We start from the raw sequence: 16,362 nt of genomic DNA on the forward strand, positions 1-16,362 counted from the left end.
CACCTTCAGGAGAGGAGGGAACCCGTACCCCAGTGAGAGTCAGCACCTTCAGGAGAGGAGGGGACCCGCACCCCAGTGAGTCAGCAACTTCAGGAGAGGAGGGGACCCGCACCCCAGTGAGAGTCAGCAACTTCAGGAGAGGAGGGGACCCGTACCCCAGTGAGAGTCAGCACCTTCAGGAGAGGAGGGGACCCGTACCCCAGTGAGAGTCAGCACCTTCAGGAGAGGAGCGGACCTGTACCCCAGTGAGAGTCAGCACCTTCAGGAGAGGAGGGGACCCGTACCCCAGTGAGAGTCAGCACCTTCAGGAGAGCACGGGACCCGTACCCCAGTGAGAGTCAGCACCTTCAGGAGAGATGGGGACCCGTACCCCAGTGAGAGTCAGCAACTTCAGGAGGTGGCTGGAGAGAAATAAAGCCTCCATCCCTAAAAACACATCAATGAATGAAAGCCAGGAAGGTGCAAACAGAAATATCTATAATTAGTCATTTACACAGAACATTCCCCAAATTAGCACGCTGTAACAAAATTCATTAAAAAAATTGGAGCAACACTGAAAATTTTGTTTAATTTATTTTACTTAAAATGCACCTACAGTAAAAAAAAACTTGTATTAAACAAAGTTAAAAATTGATGAACAAATCTATTTAGTTCTAAAGATATTTTCAAAACATGTGCTTAATGCAGCTGCACGTGTGTTAACCCCACTATACCACAGCTCATTGCTGCATGAGCTTATCTGTCGGGAAAATATCTCTCCCGCTACAGGCTGTCAGATAACACTATCCTGGCCTCTCTCACGCACATTAAATCCCGCAATAACAGACCATCCATGGAGAACGGGGGGAGTGGGGGGGGGGGGTCGGTGTTATAAATAGCACCATGAACAAGTAGATCCCATGATATGGATTAATAATTATGTAGTAGGAACAAGGGTTTGTCAGAAGACCGCAGCACAAGTGAAAAAGGTACAACCCTCCCTCCTGGACACAAACATTCAGGAATAACCCACAGCTGGTGTGTCCTAAGAACGCTCCCCCAAACTGCAGTCAGCCTTGTAACACACACTGAGCCCTCTGACTATTCCACAATGTAACACAGCCATACAGGGGGAGGTGCGTTACACCAGTTGTTTATTTACAAGGCAGAATTCTGTCGCGGACTCTCGTGTATCTCACGTCTTTCGTAGCGGTCCAGTTAGTTTCAATCACAGAGGCTGTCGTCCGAGTCGCTGTCGTTGTCAACGGGAAGCTGCAGGATGCCAACCGCCTCATCCAGCTCCTGCTGGAGCTGCTCCAGGTCCTGCTCAGTCTGCATGCAGACGTCTGAGGCCTCGGAGTAGCAGGCCTCGGCTGCATCCTCCAGCTTGGCAGAGACGAGGAGTGGCTTCTCCTGCGCCGATGATCCCGCGCCTGTTGTCCCTCCGCCAAACCTGCGGCGTCTCTGCTGCTGGAACAAGAGCTCTGCCTCCTGGACAATCTGGGTACAGTCAGACGTGCCAAAATCAGGCCCATTGACGCTGATGTGCATGAGGCTGTTGAGCAGGTCAGCACTGGGGTTGGAGGCGAAGGATCGGCCTCTGCGGAGCCGTGCCTCAATCCTCCTGAGTGCCCCGAAGCCCCGCTCGGACCAGGTGTTGGTGATGGGCATAGAAAGCGAGACTTCGGCCAGCGGCAGCAACGTGGTGCAAGAGCGGTGCAGCTCGCTCTTGAGTGTGAAAAGGCGCCTGACACACCACTCGGTCACCGTCACACGGGTGTCAGTCAGCACCGCGTCTGGCACGTTGTTCTTCCAGGTGTGAAGGTCGAATTTCAGCTTGCCCCACTCCCCCAAAAGCTGGTTCACCTTGGCCTCTCCTCCCTCGGCCTCCCGGTAGAAGTGTGCGGCCAGGGTCTTGATCTCCGGCTGGCCATAGTCAGCAAAGTCTGGAGAGTCTGGCGAGGGCACTAGCAGCGGGTTGAAGATGGAGAAGGCGGAGACCAGTGACAGGGAGCCGCCAAACCTCCGCTGGAGGTCGGTCTTGACTGCCGTCACGTAGGCATCGAGCAAGGAGCCGAGCTCAGCCTCCTGCTCCAGGCTGGGCAGTGGGAGGTCAGCAGATGCCAGGCGCCCAGTGGGCAGGAGATCGGCTTTGAGTCGGGCCAGGGCCTCCCTGGAGCCTGCAGCCTCATTCAGTTTGTAGACTGTGTACTTGATGGATGGTTCCAGGGTGAAGAAGTTCACTGTTCCCTTGCGGAAGATCTTGCTCAGGCCGGCCAGGATGGGTGAGACCTCCCGCAGGATGTACAGGGCCCCAGCAAAGCGCATGCTCCGCAGCTGGTCCAGGAGGCCGGAGGCTGCAGCATCCATGTCCTGCAGGCGCGACAGGGCCCGGAGCAGGGCCGCGTAGTCATTGTAGGCCCCCTCCACCGAGGCTTCAAAAAACAGACGGCGCCAGCGACAGGCCTGCCGCAGTCTGCGCATCAGCGCTTGCCTCAGCCGGCCACTCGGCATGGCCTTGTCCAGCCGCGCGCTGAGGTAGGCCTCGGCCAAGCCTGGGGATCTCTCCAGCAGCTCCCACAGCTGCTCCAGGTAGGACTCGACCCGGAGCAGGTAGTGACAGTCAGGACAGGCTGAGACGCCAGCCAGCATCAGCCGATGACACAGGCAGTGGAAGGCAATGAGGGAGGGGTTGAGCTCTCGGAGCCTTGCCGCAACTCCGACCCGCTCGGCGGTCATCACCTCACCGCCATCGGTCACCAGCGAGGCCATTCGCTGGATAGGTAGGTCGAGCTGAGCCACCGTCCGGCTGATCAGTCCAGCCAGCTCCTCAGACAAGTCCGAGTCTGGCCTGCGCCTCATCGCCTGCACAAAGAGGAAGTTGGTCAACACCTCGGCCGTTCTAGGGTCGACGTACTGGACGAAGGCCATGAGCGCGGCCGAATCTTCGGGGTCACCCCCTGCCGAGGCCGCCACCTGGTCAGACAGCAGCCCGTAGCAGCTGGCCTGCCTTATCCGGCCCACCACCCGACTCCGGATGACGTGGCCCAGCGACAGGAAGACCTCCTGCAGCGTGTCGGGCCGCCGGAAATGCGTGGCCCCCTTCAGCCCCGCCTCTCCCAGCAGCCTCAGCACCGACAGCAGCTTGGCGGTGGGCAGGTCCTCACGGGCCAGCCAATAGGCAGCCAGGAAAAGGGCGTGCAGGGCCGCCCCTTCCTCCTTCTCCTTCTCTGCTATCTCCCGTTCTGACATGCGCCCTGCCAGCTCAGCGTGTACCGCTGCCGCGTGTTGCTGAGACTCTGCGTGGACCTGCAGCGCAGACTTCTTGTAGCGAACAGCCGGTGTGCCGTTGAACACCTTGGTCTTGTTCTGCTTGTTCTGGGTGTCGTGCCGCCGACACAGGTAGCAGAACATGCCCTGGCTCTCCTCGTACAGCAGCCAGTAGACGCCCGTCCGCTCGCAGTATGTCAGGTCCCTGTCCGACAGCCACTTGTGAACAAACTTGTCGCCCCGTCTGTAATCAGGCTGCACCCGCTCACAGCCTACCCGGTGGCACTTGTAGTGGGCATGTACCTGCACGGAGTCGTACTGTGCAAAGACCTCACGGAACGCACCCTCCAGCTCCGTCATTTGCCCATCCCGGCTCTCGTTCGCCCCCTGCTGGTGCTTGCCAGCTGACACCTCCTCGCCCCCTGCTGGGAGAAATGATGATGACGGCGAGATGCTGCTGGGTTCAGTGTCAGGAGAATCTACAGAATGAGACAACAACAGCATGGTGATTACTGACGGAGAAATACTGGGCCCAGGACAAGGGGGACAACTCGCGTGCTCTTCTTCCAATAACACCATGGGAACTTTTACACGTCATCGACCTAATACGTCAACAGTTTCGCTCTGCAAAGCTTCTGAGTGTTTCTAGCATTTTCTGTTCTTACAAAATGATTCTTTTTCTTGTTTTAAAAATAAGTTCCTGCCTTTCTAACAATTTACATCAAAATGATTAAACACATCCCCACCGGCCTGCCCTGCCCCGCCAGTTCACTAGGCAAAACTGTCAGCCCTGGCTCAGTTGTTAGCAATCTGAGTCAGAAGGTTGTGAGTTCAAAGCCTGCTCCAGAGTTTTAAGCCCTTAATCCAGGCTAACGCTGCTACTGCAGTACTGAGGGAGTGCCGCACTGCCGGAGGGCCGGTACTGAGGGAGTGCCGCACTGTCGGAGGGCCGGTACTGAGGGAGTGCCGCACTGTCGGAGGGCCGGTACTGAGGGAGTGCCGCACTGTCGGAGGGCCGGTACTGAGGGAGTGCCGCACTGTCGGAGGGCCGGTACTGAGGGAGTGCCGCACTGTCGGAGGGCCGGTACTGAGGGAGTGCCGCACTGTCGGAGGGCCGGTACTGTCGGAGGGCCGCACTGTCGGAGGGCCGGTACTGAGGGAGTGCCGCACTGTGGGAGGGCCGGTACTGAGGGAGTGCCGCACTGTGGGAGGGCCGGTACTGAGGGAGTGCCGCACTGTGGGAGGGCCGGTACTGAGGGAGTGCCGCACTGTGGGAGGGCCGGTACTGAGGGAGTGCCGCACTGTCGGAGGGCCGGTACTGAGGGAGTGCCGCACTGTCGGAGGGCCGGTACTCAGGGAGTGCCGCACTGTCGGAGGGCCGGTACTGAGGGAGTGCCGCACTGTCGGAGGGCCGGTACTCAGGGAGTGCCGCACTGTCGGAGGGCCGGTACTGAGGGAGTGCCGCACTGTCGGAGGGCCGGTACTGAGGGAGTGCCGCACTGTCGGAGGGCCGGTACTCAGGGAGTGCCGCACTGTCGGAGGGCCGGTACTGAGGGAGTGCCGCACTGTCGGAGGGCCGGTACTGAGGGAGTGCCGCACTGTCGGAGGGCCGGTACTGAGGGAGTGCCGCACTGTCGGAGGGCCGGTACTGAGGGAGTGCCGCACTGTCGGAGGGCCGGTACTGAGGGAGTGCCGCACTGTCGGAGGATCGGTACTGAGGGAGTGCCGCACTGTCGGAGGATCGGTACTGAGGGAGTGCCGCACTGTCGGAAGGTCGGTACTGAGGGAGTGCTGCACTATACGAGGTTCTGTGCTGAGGAGAGTGCTGCACTGTTGGAGGGTCAGTACTAAGGAAGTACTGTACTGTCGGAGGGTCAGTACTGAGAGAGGGCCGCAGTGTCAGTACAGAGGGAGCGTCAAGGTGTCAGAGGGTCAGTACTGAGCGAGTGCTGCACTGTTGGAGGGTCAGTACTGAGCGAGTGCTGCACTGTTGGAGGGTCAGTACTGAGCGAGTGCTGCACTGTTGGAGGGTCAGTACTGAGGGAGGGCCGCAGTTTTGGAGGTGTCACCTTTCAGATGAGACATTAAACTGAGGCCCTGTCTGCGCTCTCAGGTGGAAATAAATCTACCACGACCACCATTTCGAAGAAGTGCAGGCGAGTTCTCCCTGGTATCTTGGCCAATATTTATCCCTCAATCAAATTCACATAAAATTATCTGGTCATCATATTGTTTCTGGGACCTTGCTGTGTTTCCTACATTTTAACAGTGACGACACTTGCAAAGTGATTCATTGGCTGTGAACGCTTTGGCACATCTCGAGGTTGTGAAAGGCGCTACAGAAATGCAAGTTCTCTCTGTTTGCTGAGCTTAATAGCTGAAATGAAGAGTTTTTTTTGTGTGTTTTCTGCATTGTTTGTGCGTAGACGGTGACAGCTGTGTGTCAACGAGGAATGAAGCTCTACTCAATTGTAAATCGCAATACTGCAAACAGGGAGGGGTCACTGTGTGCTATAGGGTGCAAATCATATTAACCTGCAGTAATGCAGCACTTTTAAATAGATGAATGAGAGGAGAAGTAAGGGTGGGTGGGGACAGGGACATTCCTCGGGAAGGAAAGTAAGAGTCTAAATGGGGTAGACGTGCAAAGGGATCTGGGGGTGAACATTTATAAATGATTAAAATTGGCAACACAGGTTAAAACCATCAAAAAAGCAGAGGCTCTGTTAAATTTGGATAGAATCTTGCTTAGGTGCAACTCATTTTCACATGGAGTAGTTGTGAATTTTTTTTTAATTCATTCATGGGATGTGGGTGTCACTGGCCAGGACAGCATTTATTCCCATCCCTAATTGCCCTTGAGAAGGTGGCGGTGAGCTGCCTTCTTGAACCCCTGCAGTCCATGTGGGGTAGGTATACCCACAGTGCTGTTAGGAAGGGAGTTCCAGGATTTTGACCCAGCGACAGTGAATTAACGGCGATATAGTTCCAAGTCAGGATGGTGTGTGACTTGGAGGGGAACTTGCAGGTGGTGGTGTTCCCATGCATTTGCTGCCCTTGTCTTCTAGGTGGTAGAGGTCGTGCGTTTAGAAGGTGCTGTCTAAGGAGTCTTGGTGTTTTGCTGTAGAGCATCTTGTAGATGGTACACACTGCTGCCACTGTGCGCGGTGGTGAAGGGAGTGAATGTTTGTAGATGGGGTGCCAATCAAGCGGGCTGCTTTGTCCTGGATGGTGTCGAGCATCTTGAGTGTTGTTGGAACTACACCCATCCAGGCAAGTGGAGAGTATTCCATCACACTCCTGACTTGTGCCTTGTAGATGGTGGACAGGCTTTGGGGAGTCAGGTGGTGAGTTACTCGCCGCAGGATTCCTAGCCTCTGATGTGCTCTTGTACCCACGGTATAGCATAGGGGAAGCTGGATAAACACACGAGGGAGGTAGGCGCAGAGGATATGCTGATATTGTGAGATGAAGTAGGGTGAGAGGAGCGTGTGCAGCATAAACACTAGCATGGATCAGTTGGGCCGAATGGCCTGTTTCTATGCTCTAAATACTACATAATTTAACATAATAAAACATCCCAAGGGCTTTCACAGGAGTGATTATCAGACACAACATGACAGCTGAGCCACAGAGAGATGTTAGGGAAAGAAAGAGGGCCGGCTTTAAGGAGCACCTTAAAGAAGGAGAAAGAGGTGGAGAGGTTTAGGGAGGAAATTCGGAGCTTGGGGCCCCCGACAGCTAAAGGCACGGCCGCCAATGGAGGATCAATTAAAATCAAGGATGCTCAGGAGGCCGGAATTAAGAGGAATGCAGACATCTCGGAGGGTTGTAGGGCTGGAGGAGATGACAGAGATAGGGAAGGGCAAGGCCGTGGAGGGATTTGAAAACAGGGAGGAGAATTTTCAAAATCGAAGCATTGCCGATCTGTGAGCCAATGTAGGTCAGTGAGCACAGGGGCGATGGGGGAAACGGGTCGTGGTGAGAGTTAGGACATGGCGGTAAGAGTCTTGGACAAGTTGAAATTCATAGAGGACACACGGGATGACAGACCAGCCAAGAGAGGAACAAAAAAGCAGAGTCTCAAGGTAACAAGGGATGGATGAGGGTTTCAGCAGCAGATGGGCGGAGGCAGGGGCGGAGTTGGCCGATGTTACAGAGGTGAAAATTGGCAGTCTTAGCGATGGTGCGAATATGTTGTCATGCAGGCTCCCACCTGCCAAGAATGAGGCACATTAATTTCACCACATGGACATTAAACTTCAAATTGTTGCTGGGAAGAAAAGAGGGCCTATTACAAGGAATTGCCAGGCCCTTAGCCGGAAAGACATTTTTGCATACTAGCAGACAGTGTTGGAACAAAGGAACCAGTCCCTGCTCCCAATACACAGAATGGACATGGTCAGACCAGTTTAGTCACATGACTAACTGGCTGTTGCAGAGTTTTGAACTGAGCTTTTTAAATTGGAGAAACAGTGTTTGAAGACCGAAAGCTCCTAGATTGAGAACATCTCTCTCCTGTCTGCTCCCATCTCTTTCTCACCAGCTTTGGAATCCATTGAAGACCCATGAACCCCAAGACAGAAAAGTCTCCTACAGTGAACAAGGTTTAAGAAGAATACTGGGCCCCAACAAAAAGCAAGAAATACCTAACAGAAAGAACTACCTACAAAAGGACTTTACAGTGACTCGAAGCACAGTAACAAGAAGTTCTTCAGATATTGCCTCAAACCTCTCCACTTTATTTTTCTTCTGCTCTTTTCTGTCCCTATCTGCATGTGTGTATCGCATATGCATGCTAGCGTGGGCGCGTCATGTTTCTGTAGGCATTAACCGAATTAGAGTTTAAGTTTAAGTTTTAATAAAACCTGAAAGCCTGTTTGTGCTCATTTCTTTGCCTTATAATTGGAAAGCGGTGAACAAGGATTCACCAAAGGGGGAGCTCAAAACATGGTGTGTTTAAAAATTAAACTCCGTTACAGTAAAACCAGGTGAAGGCTGAAAGGGAACCCTAGATCTCTTTCTCACCAGGTCAGAAGGTCATCTTGAGGCCAAACATGACACCAACGTTGTGAACAGTCTGGTTCAGTCCCAGACAGTGGTCAGGGAGAGGGGATGAAGTCGGTGGCTAGGGGACTGAGTTTGTGGCAGGGAATGAAGACAATGGCTTCAGTCTTCCCAATGTTGAGCTGGAGGAAGCTGTAAGACTCGATATCGGATAAGCAGCCTAGGAGGTGACAGAAGTAGTACAGAGTTGGGAAAGATCAGCGTACATGTGGAAGCTGACCCCAAGTCTGGTGCCAAGAATGGATCCTTGGAAACTCCCATAGTGAGAGTGCAGGGGGGAGGAGGAGGAGGAGAAATCAGTAGAAATCAATCTCAGTCCCACCAAGCCAAGTCCCATCAAAGAAGAGGCATTGGAGCAGAATGGCAGTCAGCTATGTCAAACGCAAGGTGAGAGTGATGAACGTATCTCAGTCAGTCGTAGCAGTTGGTCCACATGTTCAGCTTGAAGCTCCAAGAGCCCCTTCACGCAGAGAGGTTAAGGGAAGATTTACTAGAATGGTACCAGAGATGATGGACTTAGTGGAGAGCTGGAGAAGCTGGGATTGTTCTCCTTAGAGCAGAGAAGGTTAACAGGAGATTAGATGGATGGGGTTTTAATAAAGAAGGGGAAACTGCTTCCAGTAGCAGAAGGGTCGGTAATCAGATGTCACAGATTGAAGATATCTGGCAAAAGAACCAAAAGGAGAGTTGAGGAGAAATTGATTGATGCAGTGAATTATGATCTGGAATTCACTGCCTGAAAGGGGGGGCGGAAGCAGATTTAATAGGGAAGTGGAAGATTAAAGGAGGGAGGTGGGAGTTTGAAGGAGGGAGCTCCGACAGAGCAGGGGTGAGGTGTCAGAAGCCTCAGCCTGTGATGGTGGGACAGGGGGCCCAGGGCGCAAACAGAGCCCGAGGCTGCCTGGGCAGCGGGGGCAGGGTGGGCATGAGTGCTGGGTAGGTGGGCAAGGGGACAGGCAATTGCCGGGTCAAGGCAGGCCTGAAACCAGAGGGGGCTTTCGGGAATGATGAGGAGATTGCTGAATCAGAGCCACAGGAAAGTACAATGACAGAGATGCATTTACATACCGCCTTTTAATGGAGTAAAGTATCCCAAGGCATTTCACATGAGGACTATCAGACAATATTTGACACTGAAGGAGGGGTGACCAAAATCTTGGCCAAAGGAGCACCTTAAAGGAGGAGAGAGAGAGAGAGAGAGAGAGGTGAACAGGTTTAAGGGGGGAATTCCAGAGCTTGGGGCCCAGGCAGCTGAACACACGGCTGCCAATGGTGGAGCAATGGAAATCGGGGCATGTGTTGGATGCCAGAATTGGAGACGCGCAGAGATCTTAGAGTTCCAGGGTTGGAGGAGGTCACAGAGATAGGGAGCGTCAAGGTCAAGGAGGAATGGAGAAAATGGAGAGGCCAGAGGTAGAGGAGCAGAGAGATTAGGGGCTGTCGGGCTTCCCGATATGCTGCATTGTGGGGTCTGTGAACTGTGGATCTTCTGGATTGGCTGAGGGCCAGGTGGGGAGCAACAGAGGTGTTTTATACTTATTCCCCCACCCCCATAGCCCACCCGCCTCCTGTATCGAGGTTTCAGAAACTCACGGCCACAAACGCTGCAGGCAAACTTCCTTCGCTTGGCACTGCCAAAGTTGCCGCTGGTCTCGATCGTGTCGCCGCTGGCATCAATGGTCAGCGTCAGGCCAACGGGGGGCTGCTCATCCAGGCTGTTGCCGTCCTGCTGGTCAAGGGCTGGAAGGAGGGGATCGCTGCCTGGTGCATGGAGCCCCTCAGGTTTCTCTGCCTCCTCGCCGGCCTCTTGGGAATCTCCGAGTCCCCTGTTCTCCGAGGGAGCTCCGTGAGGTAGTGAGCCGCTGGCGTGTGAATACAGGTGATCTCGCAGACTGCTCCTCATACTGAACCTCTCGCCGCAGTAGTGGCACGAGTAGAGTTTGTGGTGCTTGCCCCGTTTGAAGTTGAGACCGGGGACTTGCAGACCTGTCGAGAAGCTGCCCCGAGACCCCGCTGACAGGTTCGGACTGTAATCCTCCGAGCCCAGCTGCACTGCTGACTCCTGGTTCCCAGCCGACATCACGGGAGCACGGGCATAGCGGTGCTCGGGAATGTTGGATGGCACTCCGACCGACACCTGGCACAGCGGGTCCAAGCCCTGGCTAGACGACCCACTCCGGCCGCCCGGCAGCTGGACGTCCCGCATGGCCACCTTCTGGGATCCTGATATCTGGATCCCATAGAGGTTGGGCGACTGTAGAGGCAGCACATCGGGATGTTGGACAAAGACCTGACCAGTGTGACCCGGGTCATGGACTAAATTGTAGGCGTGCAGGAAGCGGATGCCTTCTTCCAGTCGGTTGGGATCGACGGGCTGCTTCGGGCCCTTCCCCGTGTACATGAGATGCAGGAGATAGCTGAAGATGTCTGGCTGAATGTCGGCCGGCTGCACCTTGATGTAGTCACTGTCGGAAGAAACAGAGGCCGAGGCATTAAATACACACACAGCGTTTCTCTGTAAACTGACATTCAACAGGTCCACGCACTGCCCTGGGCTTGGGAGCCACTCGTGGCTCAGTGGGTGGCTCTCTCACCTCTGAAAGGGAAGGCTGTGGATTCGAATCCCACTCCAGAGACTTGAACACCAAATCCAGACTGACACTCCCAGGGTAGTACTGAGGGAGTGCTGCACTGTCGGAGGTGCCATCTTTCAGATGATATGTTAAAAGAAACCCCACCTGTCCCGTCAAATGAGCGTGGGGGAGAGCATATGCGGGCGAATACCCCTTACCTCGACTGATGAATGAAGATCATTTTGAAGTAATTGGAGAATGCAGCCAGTACCGCTCGATGGGCTTTGAAGTGAATGTCCCCAACAGCGACTGTACAGTCACACAGGAAGCCAAACTCCCGCTGGATATTCAACTGCTGCAGCAGCACCAAGCCGTGATTGGCCACGTCCATGGTGCAGCCCTGCAGGGTATAAAACAGGCGCAGTTATCTTTGGAGCACTTTGTCCCAAATATAAGCCAAACCCAGCAGCCTACCCTCCAAGAACACTGGAAACATTCACATCAGATAAACATACTATCACCTAGTGACTCTTAGCAACCAGCCACGTGCAAAATTAATTATTTAAATTTAATCATTTGAGAGTCAGCAATAACGATGGAGGATGGTGGATTGTCAAAAATATCCACCTGCTTCATCAATGTCCTACAGATCAGGGAAGCCGCGCCCTTATGCAGTCTGGCCTACACGCGACACCCATCCCGCACACTCTGAGGTGAATCTTTAACTTCCCTCGGACAACCAAGGATGGGTAATAAAAGCCTGGCAGTGCCCGCAGCTCACATATCCTGAGAGAATGTGCCTGGGCACTTCTGAAGAATTAAAGGTGCCATATAAATGCAAGTTGTTGTTGTTGAAATAAATAAAAGCAATCACTCAAGGCTATATTGTGTGGCAGTCATGATTCAGTGGGAATCATTCTTGCCTCAGAGTCAGATCTGAGCATATCATCTCGGCTGACACCCCCAATGCAATGCCAAGGGAGAACCGCACCGTCGGAGGGGCAGTGCCGGGGGACTGCCGCACAGGCAGAAGTCCTGTCTGCTCTCTCAAGTGTATATAAAAGATCCTATGGCCAATATTTTGAAGAGAAGGGGACCAATATTTATCCCTCAACCAAAATTTGAAAAACAAATTGTCTGGTCATTATCACATTGCTGGTTCTGGGATCTTGCTGTGCACAAATTGGCCGCCGCATTCCTACATTACAGCAGTGACTAGACTTCAAAAGTCCTTCATTGGCTGTAAAGCGCTTTGGGTTGACCCGAGGTTGTGAAAGTTGCTATATAAATGTTCGTCTTTCTTCTATTCAAAAGAATGAACAGGGGAAATACGGAATGGGGTCACACAATCACATCTACAAACTGAAACTGCTGTATTTAGCCTACTTCAGGAAAGGATTACTCTTCAAGCCTACTTCAAGACAGCAATCAATGAAATTGGGTATTGCCACTCCTGTGGTGAGTGACCCACTGGCTGCGTCACACGCCGGCCAGGGTCAGTGGCCCCACTCTCTGAGGTACAAGAGGGTGTCAGTGCCTTCAGGGGACAGGAGGAGGGAGGCTGTCAGGGTCTGGTGGGGTGGGAGCTGCTGTGGAAAGGGTTGAGAATTAGCATTGCAAAATTACTTTTTAATAATCGGATTTTTTTTTTAAAAATTCATTCTTGTGGCGTCGCCAACACGGCCAATTTTTACTGCCCCATCCTTAGATGCCCTGGATTTCATACAGCTGTGTGGTTGCAGAGAGCAGTTAAGAGCTAACCACATTGCTGTGGGACTGGAGTCACATACAGGCCCATACTGGGTAAGGACGGCAGATTTTCTTCCCGAAAAGGACATGAATGAACCAGTTGGATTTTTACAAGCGACAGCTTCATAGTCGCTTTTAGTGCAACCACTTTCTCATATCCAGATTACTTAAACTGAATTAAAATTCTCAAACTGTACACACTGGGATTTGAACTCACGGTCTCTAGATGGGCTGGGAGCAGAACGAGAGACGCCTGTCTTTAACCTGCACAGAGAACTGCCTGGTACAAACTGCAGAACTTCAGACACGAGAAGCCTTTGTGAAATCAAACAGAGATTAGCTCGGCCGAGACCGGGAAACAGAAAGAGACAATGAACTCAGTCGACATTAGCGAAGCCTTCACACTGAGTGATCTGAGGAGACACATGCTGAAGCAGCCTCCAAACTGGCTCTCTACTGCACCAGGGCCCTGGCAACCATTTTCAAAGCATTAGAGGGAAACACGCAAAAGGTTTGCAGGTAAACTGCACCCTGGCTCCAACAATGCATCAATCTTCATCAGCTACTGCTGTGGTTATTTTAGGCTGCACGGTGAAATGAACAAGGCCCATTTCGAGAGAGATGAGAAACCACATTAAAAGCGTATTACGCATCATCTCACCACACATCGGTTCAGGGCCCTGAGACTGGCTGAACCACGTAATGTTGCACACAACACAGGAACCCTTCTCCCCCCGACCCCGTCTCAAACCCGCTTTTGACATCATTAAAACAATTACAATTTGTTTTTTTACTGTTTGCCACCTCGGTGCCCCATTTAGCTGAGTTTCCAACCCCATATCCTGCCTTACTAAGACCGCCTAGTTCCGCCTCTGGAACATCGCCCGACTTCACCCCATCTCAGCTCAGCTGCTGCTGAAACCCTCGTCTCTGCCTTTGTTAACTCTAGACTTGACTATTCCAATGCTCCCCTGGCTGACCTCCCACATTCTACCCTCAGTAAACCTGAGCTCATCCAAAACTCTGCGGCCTGTGTCCTAACTCGCACCAAGTCCTGTTCCCCTATCACCCACTGTGCTCACTGACCTATATTGGGTCCCAGTCAACAAATTCTTGATTTTAAAATTCTCATCCTTGTTTTCAAATTCCTCCATGGCCTCACCCCTCCCTATCTCTGTAATCTCCTCCATGGCCTCGCCCCTCCCTATCTCTGTAATCTCCTCCATGGCCTCGCCCCTCCCTATCTCTGTAATCACCTCCGGCCCCACAACCCTCTGAGATATCTGCACTCCTCTAATTCAAGTTAATCAGATATACAAATACAGCTTGTTGTTGACAGTGCCGGTCTGATGGAAATGTGAACAGAAACAGTCAACATTCACTCTTTGCCTTCAATTGATTTCACAACAAATGGGCAGATCCAGCAGGCCAAAGAGAACACCCCCGCCCCTCCCTCCCTGGACACACAGACCGCCCCCCCCACCCCCAGACACAGAGACCACCCCCTGCCTCCCCCAGCACAGTGTTCCCCTCACTCCACCCCCCCGGCACAGTTTCCACCCACCACCCCATCCTCCCTAGGCACAGAGACCCCCTCTCCCATCTTCCCCAGGCACAGAGACCACCCCCCCCTCCCCAGACACACAGACCACCCCCTCCACCAGCACAGTGTTTCCCCCCGCCACTCCCCAGGCACAGAGACCCCCCCCCCCCCCCCATCATCCCAAGCACGGAAACCCCCCTTCTCCCATCTTCCCAGGCACAGAGACCACCCCCCCATCTTCCCAGGCACAGAGACCCCCTCCTCCCCAGGCACAGAGACCCCCCCCCCCCATCTTCCCAGGCACAGAGACCCCCCCCCCCATCTTCCCAGGCACAGAGACCCCCCCCCAATCTTCCCAGGCACAGAGACCCCCCCCCCATCTTCCCAGGCACATAGACCCCCCCCCCCATCTTCCCAGGCACAGAGACCCCCTCCTCCCCAGGCACAGAGACCCCCCCCCCCAATCTTCCCAGGCACAGAGACCCCCCCCCCCCCATCTTCCCAGGCACATAGACCCCCCCCCATCTTCCCAGGCACAGAGACCCCCTCCTCCCCAGGCACAGAGACCCCCCCCCCATCTTCCCAGGCACAGAGACCCCCCCCCCCATCTTCCCAGGCACAGAGATCCCCCCCCCCATCTTCCCAGGCACAGAGACCCCCCCCCCATCTTCCCAGGCACAGAGACCCCCCCCCCCATCTTCCCAGGCACAGACCCCCCCCCCCCCCATCTTCCCAGGCACAGAGACCCCCCCCCATCTTCCCAGGCACAGAGACCCCCCCCTCCTCCCCAGGCACAGAGACCCCCCCCCCATCTTCCCAGGCACAGAGACCCCCCCCCATCTTCCCAGGCACAGAGACCCCCCCCTCCTCCCCAGGCACAGACCCCCCCCCCCAATCTTCCCAGGCACAGAGACCCCCCCCCATCTTCCCAGGCACAGAGACCCCCCCCCTCCTCCCCAGGCACAGACCCCCCCCCCCAATCTTCCCAGGCACAGAGACCCCCCCCCCATCTTCCCAGGCACAGAGACCCCCCCCCCATCTTCCCAGGCACAGAGACCCCCCCCCCCATCTTCCCAGGCACAGAGACCCCCCCCCATCTTCCCAGGCACAGAGACCCCCCCCCCCCCCCATCTTCCCAGGCACAGAGACCCCCCCCCTCCTCCCCAGGCACAGAGACCCCCCCCCCCCCATCTTCCCAGGCACAGAGACCCCCCCCCCCCATCTTCCCAGGCACAGAGACCCACCCCTTCCACCGGCACAGTGTTTCCGCCCTCATCCTCCCCAGGCACAGAGACCCCAATCTCCCCCATCCCCCGGACACGGAGACCCTCTCCCCTCTCCGGGCAGCAGGATACGGGGCTGCGGCCCGGAGTTTATGTGGTGGACGCGGGTCTCCGGCCGCCGCTCTTCCCGGGGTTGCAGCAGTGTCTGGATCCGGGAGCTGGGCCTCCCGGCCGGGGGCAAACACTACGCCTCTCGCCGGGCGGGGGTTGGGATTCTGGGGAGTTTCCCGCTCTTACCCGCTCCGCGGCCTCCGCCTCACCGGGGTCACCGGGCCTCCCTGTGACGTCAGAGGAGGAGTTCCCACCCGCTCGCTGCACGACGTCATCGGGGCCTGAGTGACGTCACATGGGGGCGTGCTCCGTGTGGTGATATCACAGGGGCGTGTCCCAACGGTAATGATGTCACCGGGGCGCGCTAATGGATCATGACGTCACAAGGGGCGTGTCCCAGTGATGATGATGTCACAGGGACGTACCAATAGATCGTGACATCACAAGGGGCGTGTCTGAATTATAATGATGTCACGGGTTTGTGTGCAGTGATAATTATGTCATAGACTCATGATGGCACAGATGGAGGGAATTCAGCCCATCAAGTCCATGCTGGCTCTATGTCGAGCAATCCAGTCAGTCCCACACCCCCTCTATCACAGTGGCCCTGCTAGTTTATTTCCCTCAAGTGCCCATCCATCGGTTGCAGTAACGCCCCTTAAATTAAGTAGAACTTTGGAGTTGGTCAATGGTCAGGGACAGGAGGGTGCGACAGGAGGGTGCGACAGGCGGCTATGAGGATCCAGTATGAAGTGCTGGAGGAGCCTTGGCCAATGACTTTGACCAACAGATAATAGGTATGGATGAGAACAAGGACTGCAGGGAGGATGGGCAAACTGACCATAGC

General features: G+C 54.6%; 1 protein-coding gene across 1 annotated transcript; it reads right to left on the bottom strand.

The window, feature by feature from the left end:
• Nucleotides 1-591: 591 nt before the first annotated feature.
• LOC137373557 (uncharacterized) lies at nt 592-15,788 on the bottom strand. The gene is made up of 5 exons (XM_068038493.1): nt 15,702-15,788; nt 12,856-12,953; nt 11,108-11,289; nt 9,910-10,781; nt 592-3,728 (listed from the first exon to the last, which is right to left on the bottom strand). The coding sequence occupies exons 3-5, from the start codon at nt 11,278-11,280 to the stop codon at nt 1,204-1,206; spliced, it is 3,570 nt and encodes a 1,189-aa protein (XP_067894594.1). The 5' UTR covers nt 11,281-11,289; nt 12,856-12,953; nt 15,702-15,788; the 3' UTR covers nt 592-1,203.
• Nucleotides 15,789-16,362: the final 574 nt, after the last annotated feature.

This window comes from Heterodontus francisci, chromosome 9 (assembly GCF_036365525.1).
Source record: "Heterodontus francisci isolate sHetFra1 chromosome 9, sHetFra1.hap1, whole genome shotgun sequence".
Lineage (NCBI taxonomy): Eukaryota > Metazoa > Chordata > Chondrichthyes > Heterodontiformes > Heterodontidae > Heterodontus > Heterodontus francisci.

Bases quoted from the DNA above. Each gene is read 5' to 3' on its own strand.
- LOC137373557 (XM_068038493.1), bottom strand. From the start codon at position 11,280: ATGGACGTGGCCAATCACGGCTTGGTGCTGCTGCAGCAGTTGAATATC. The intron at 10,782-11,107 runs GTAAGGGGTATT...TTCTTCCGACAG, and splicing joins ATCTTCATTCATCAGTCGAG to TGACTACATCAAGGTGCAGC. The intron at 3,729-9,909 runs GTGAGTTTCTGA...CTCATTCTGTAG, and splicing joins TGCCTGCAGCGTTTGTGGCC to ATTCTCCTGACACTGAACCC.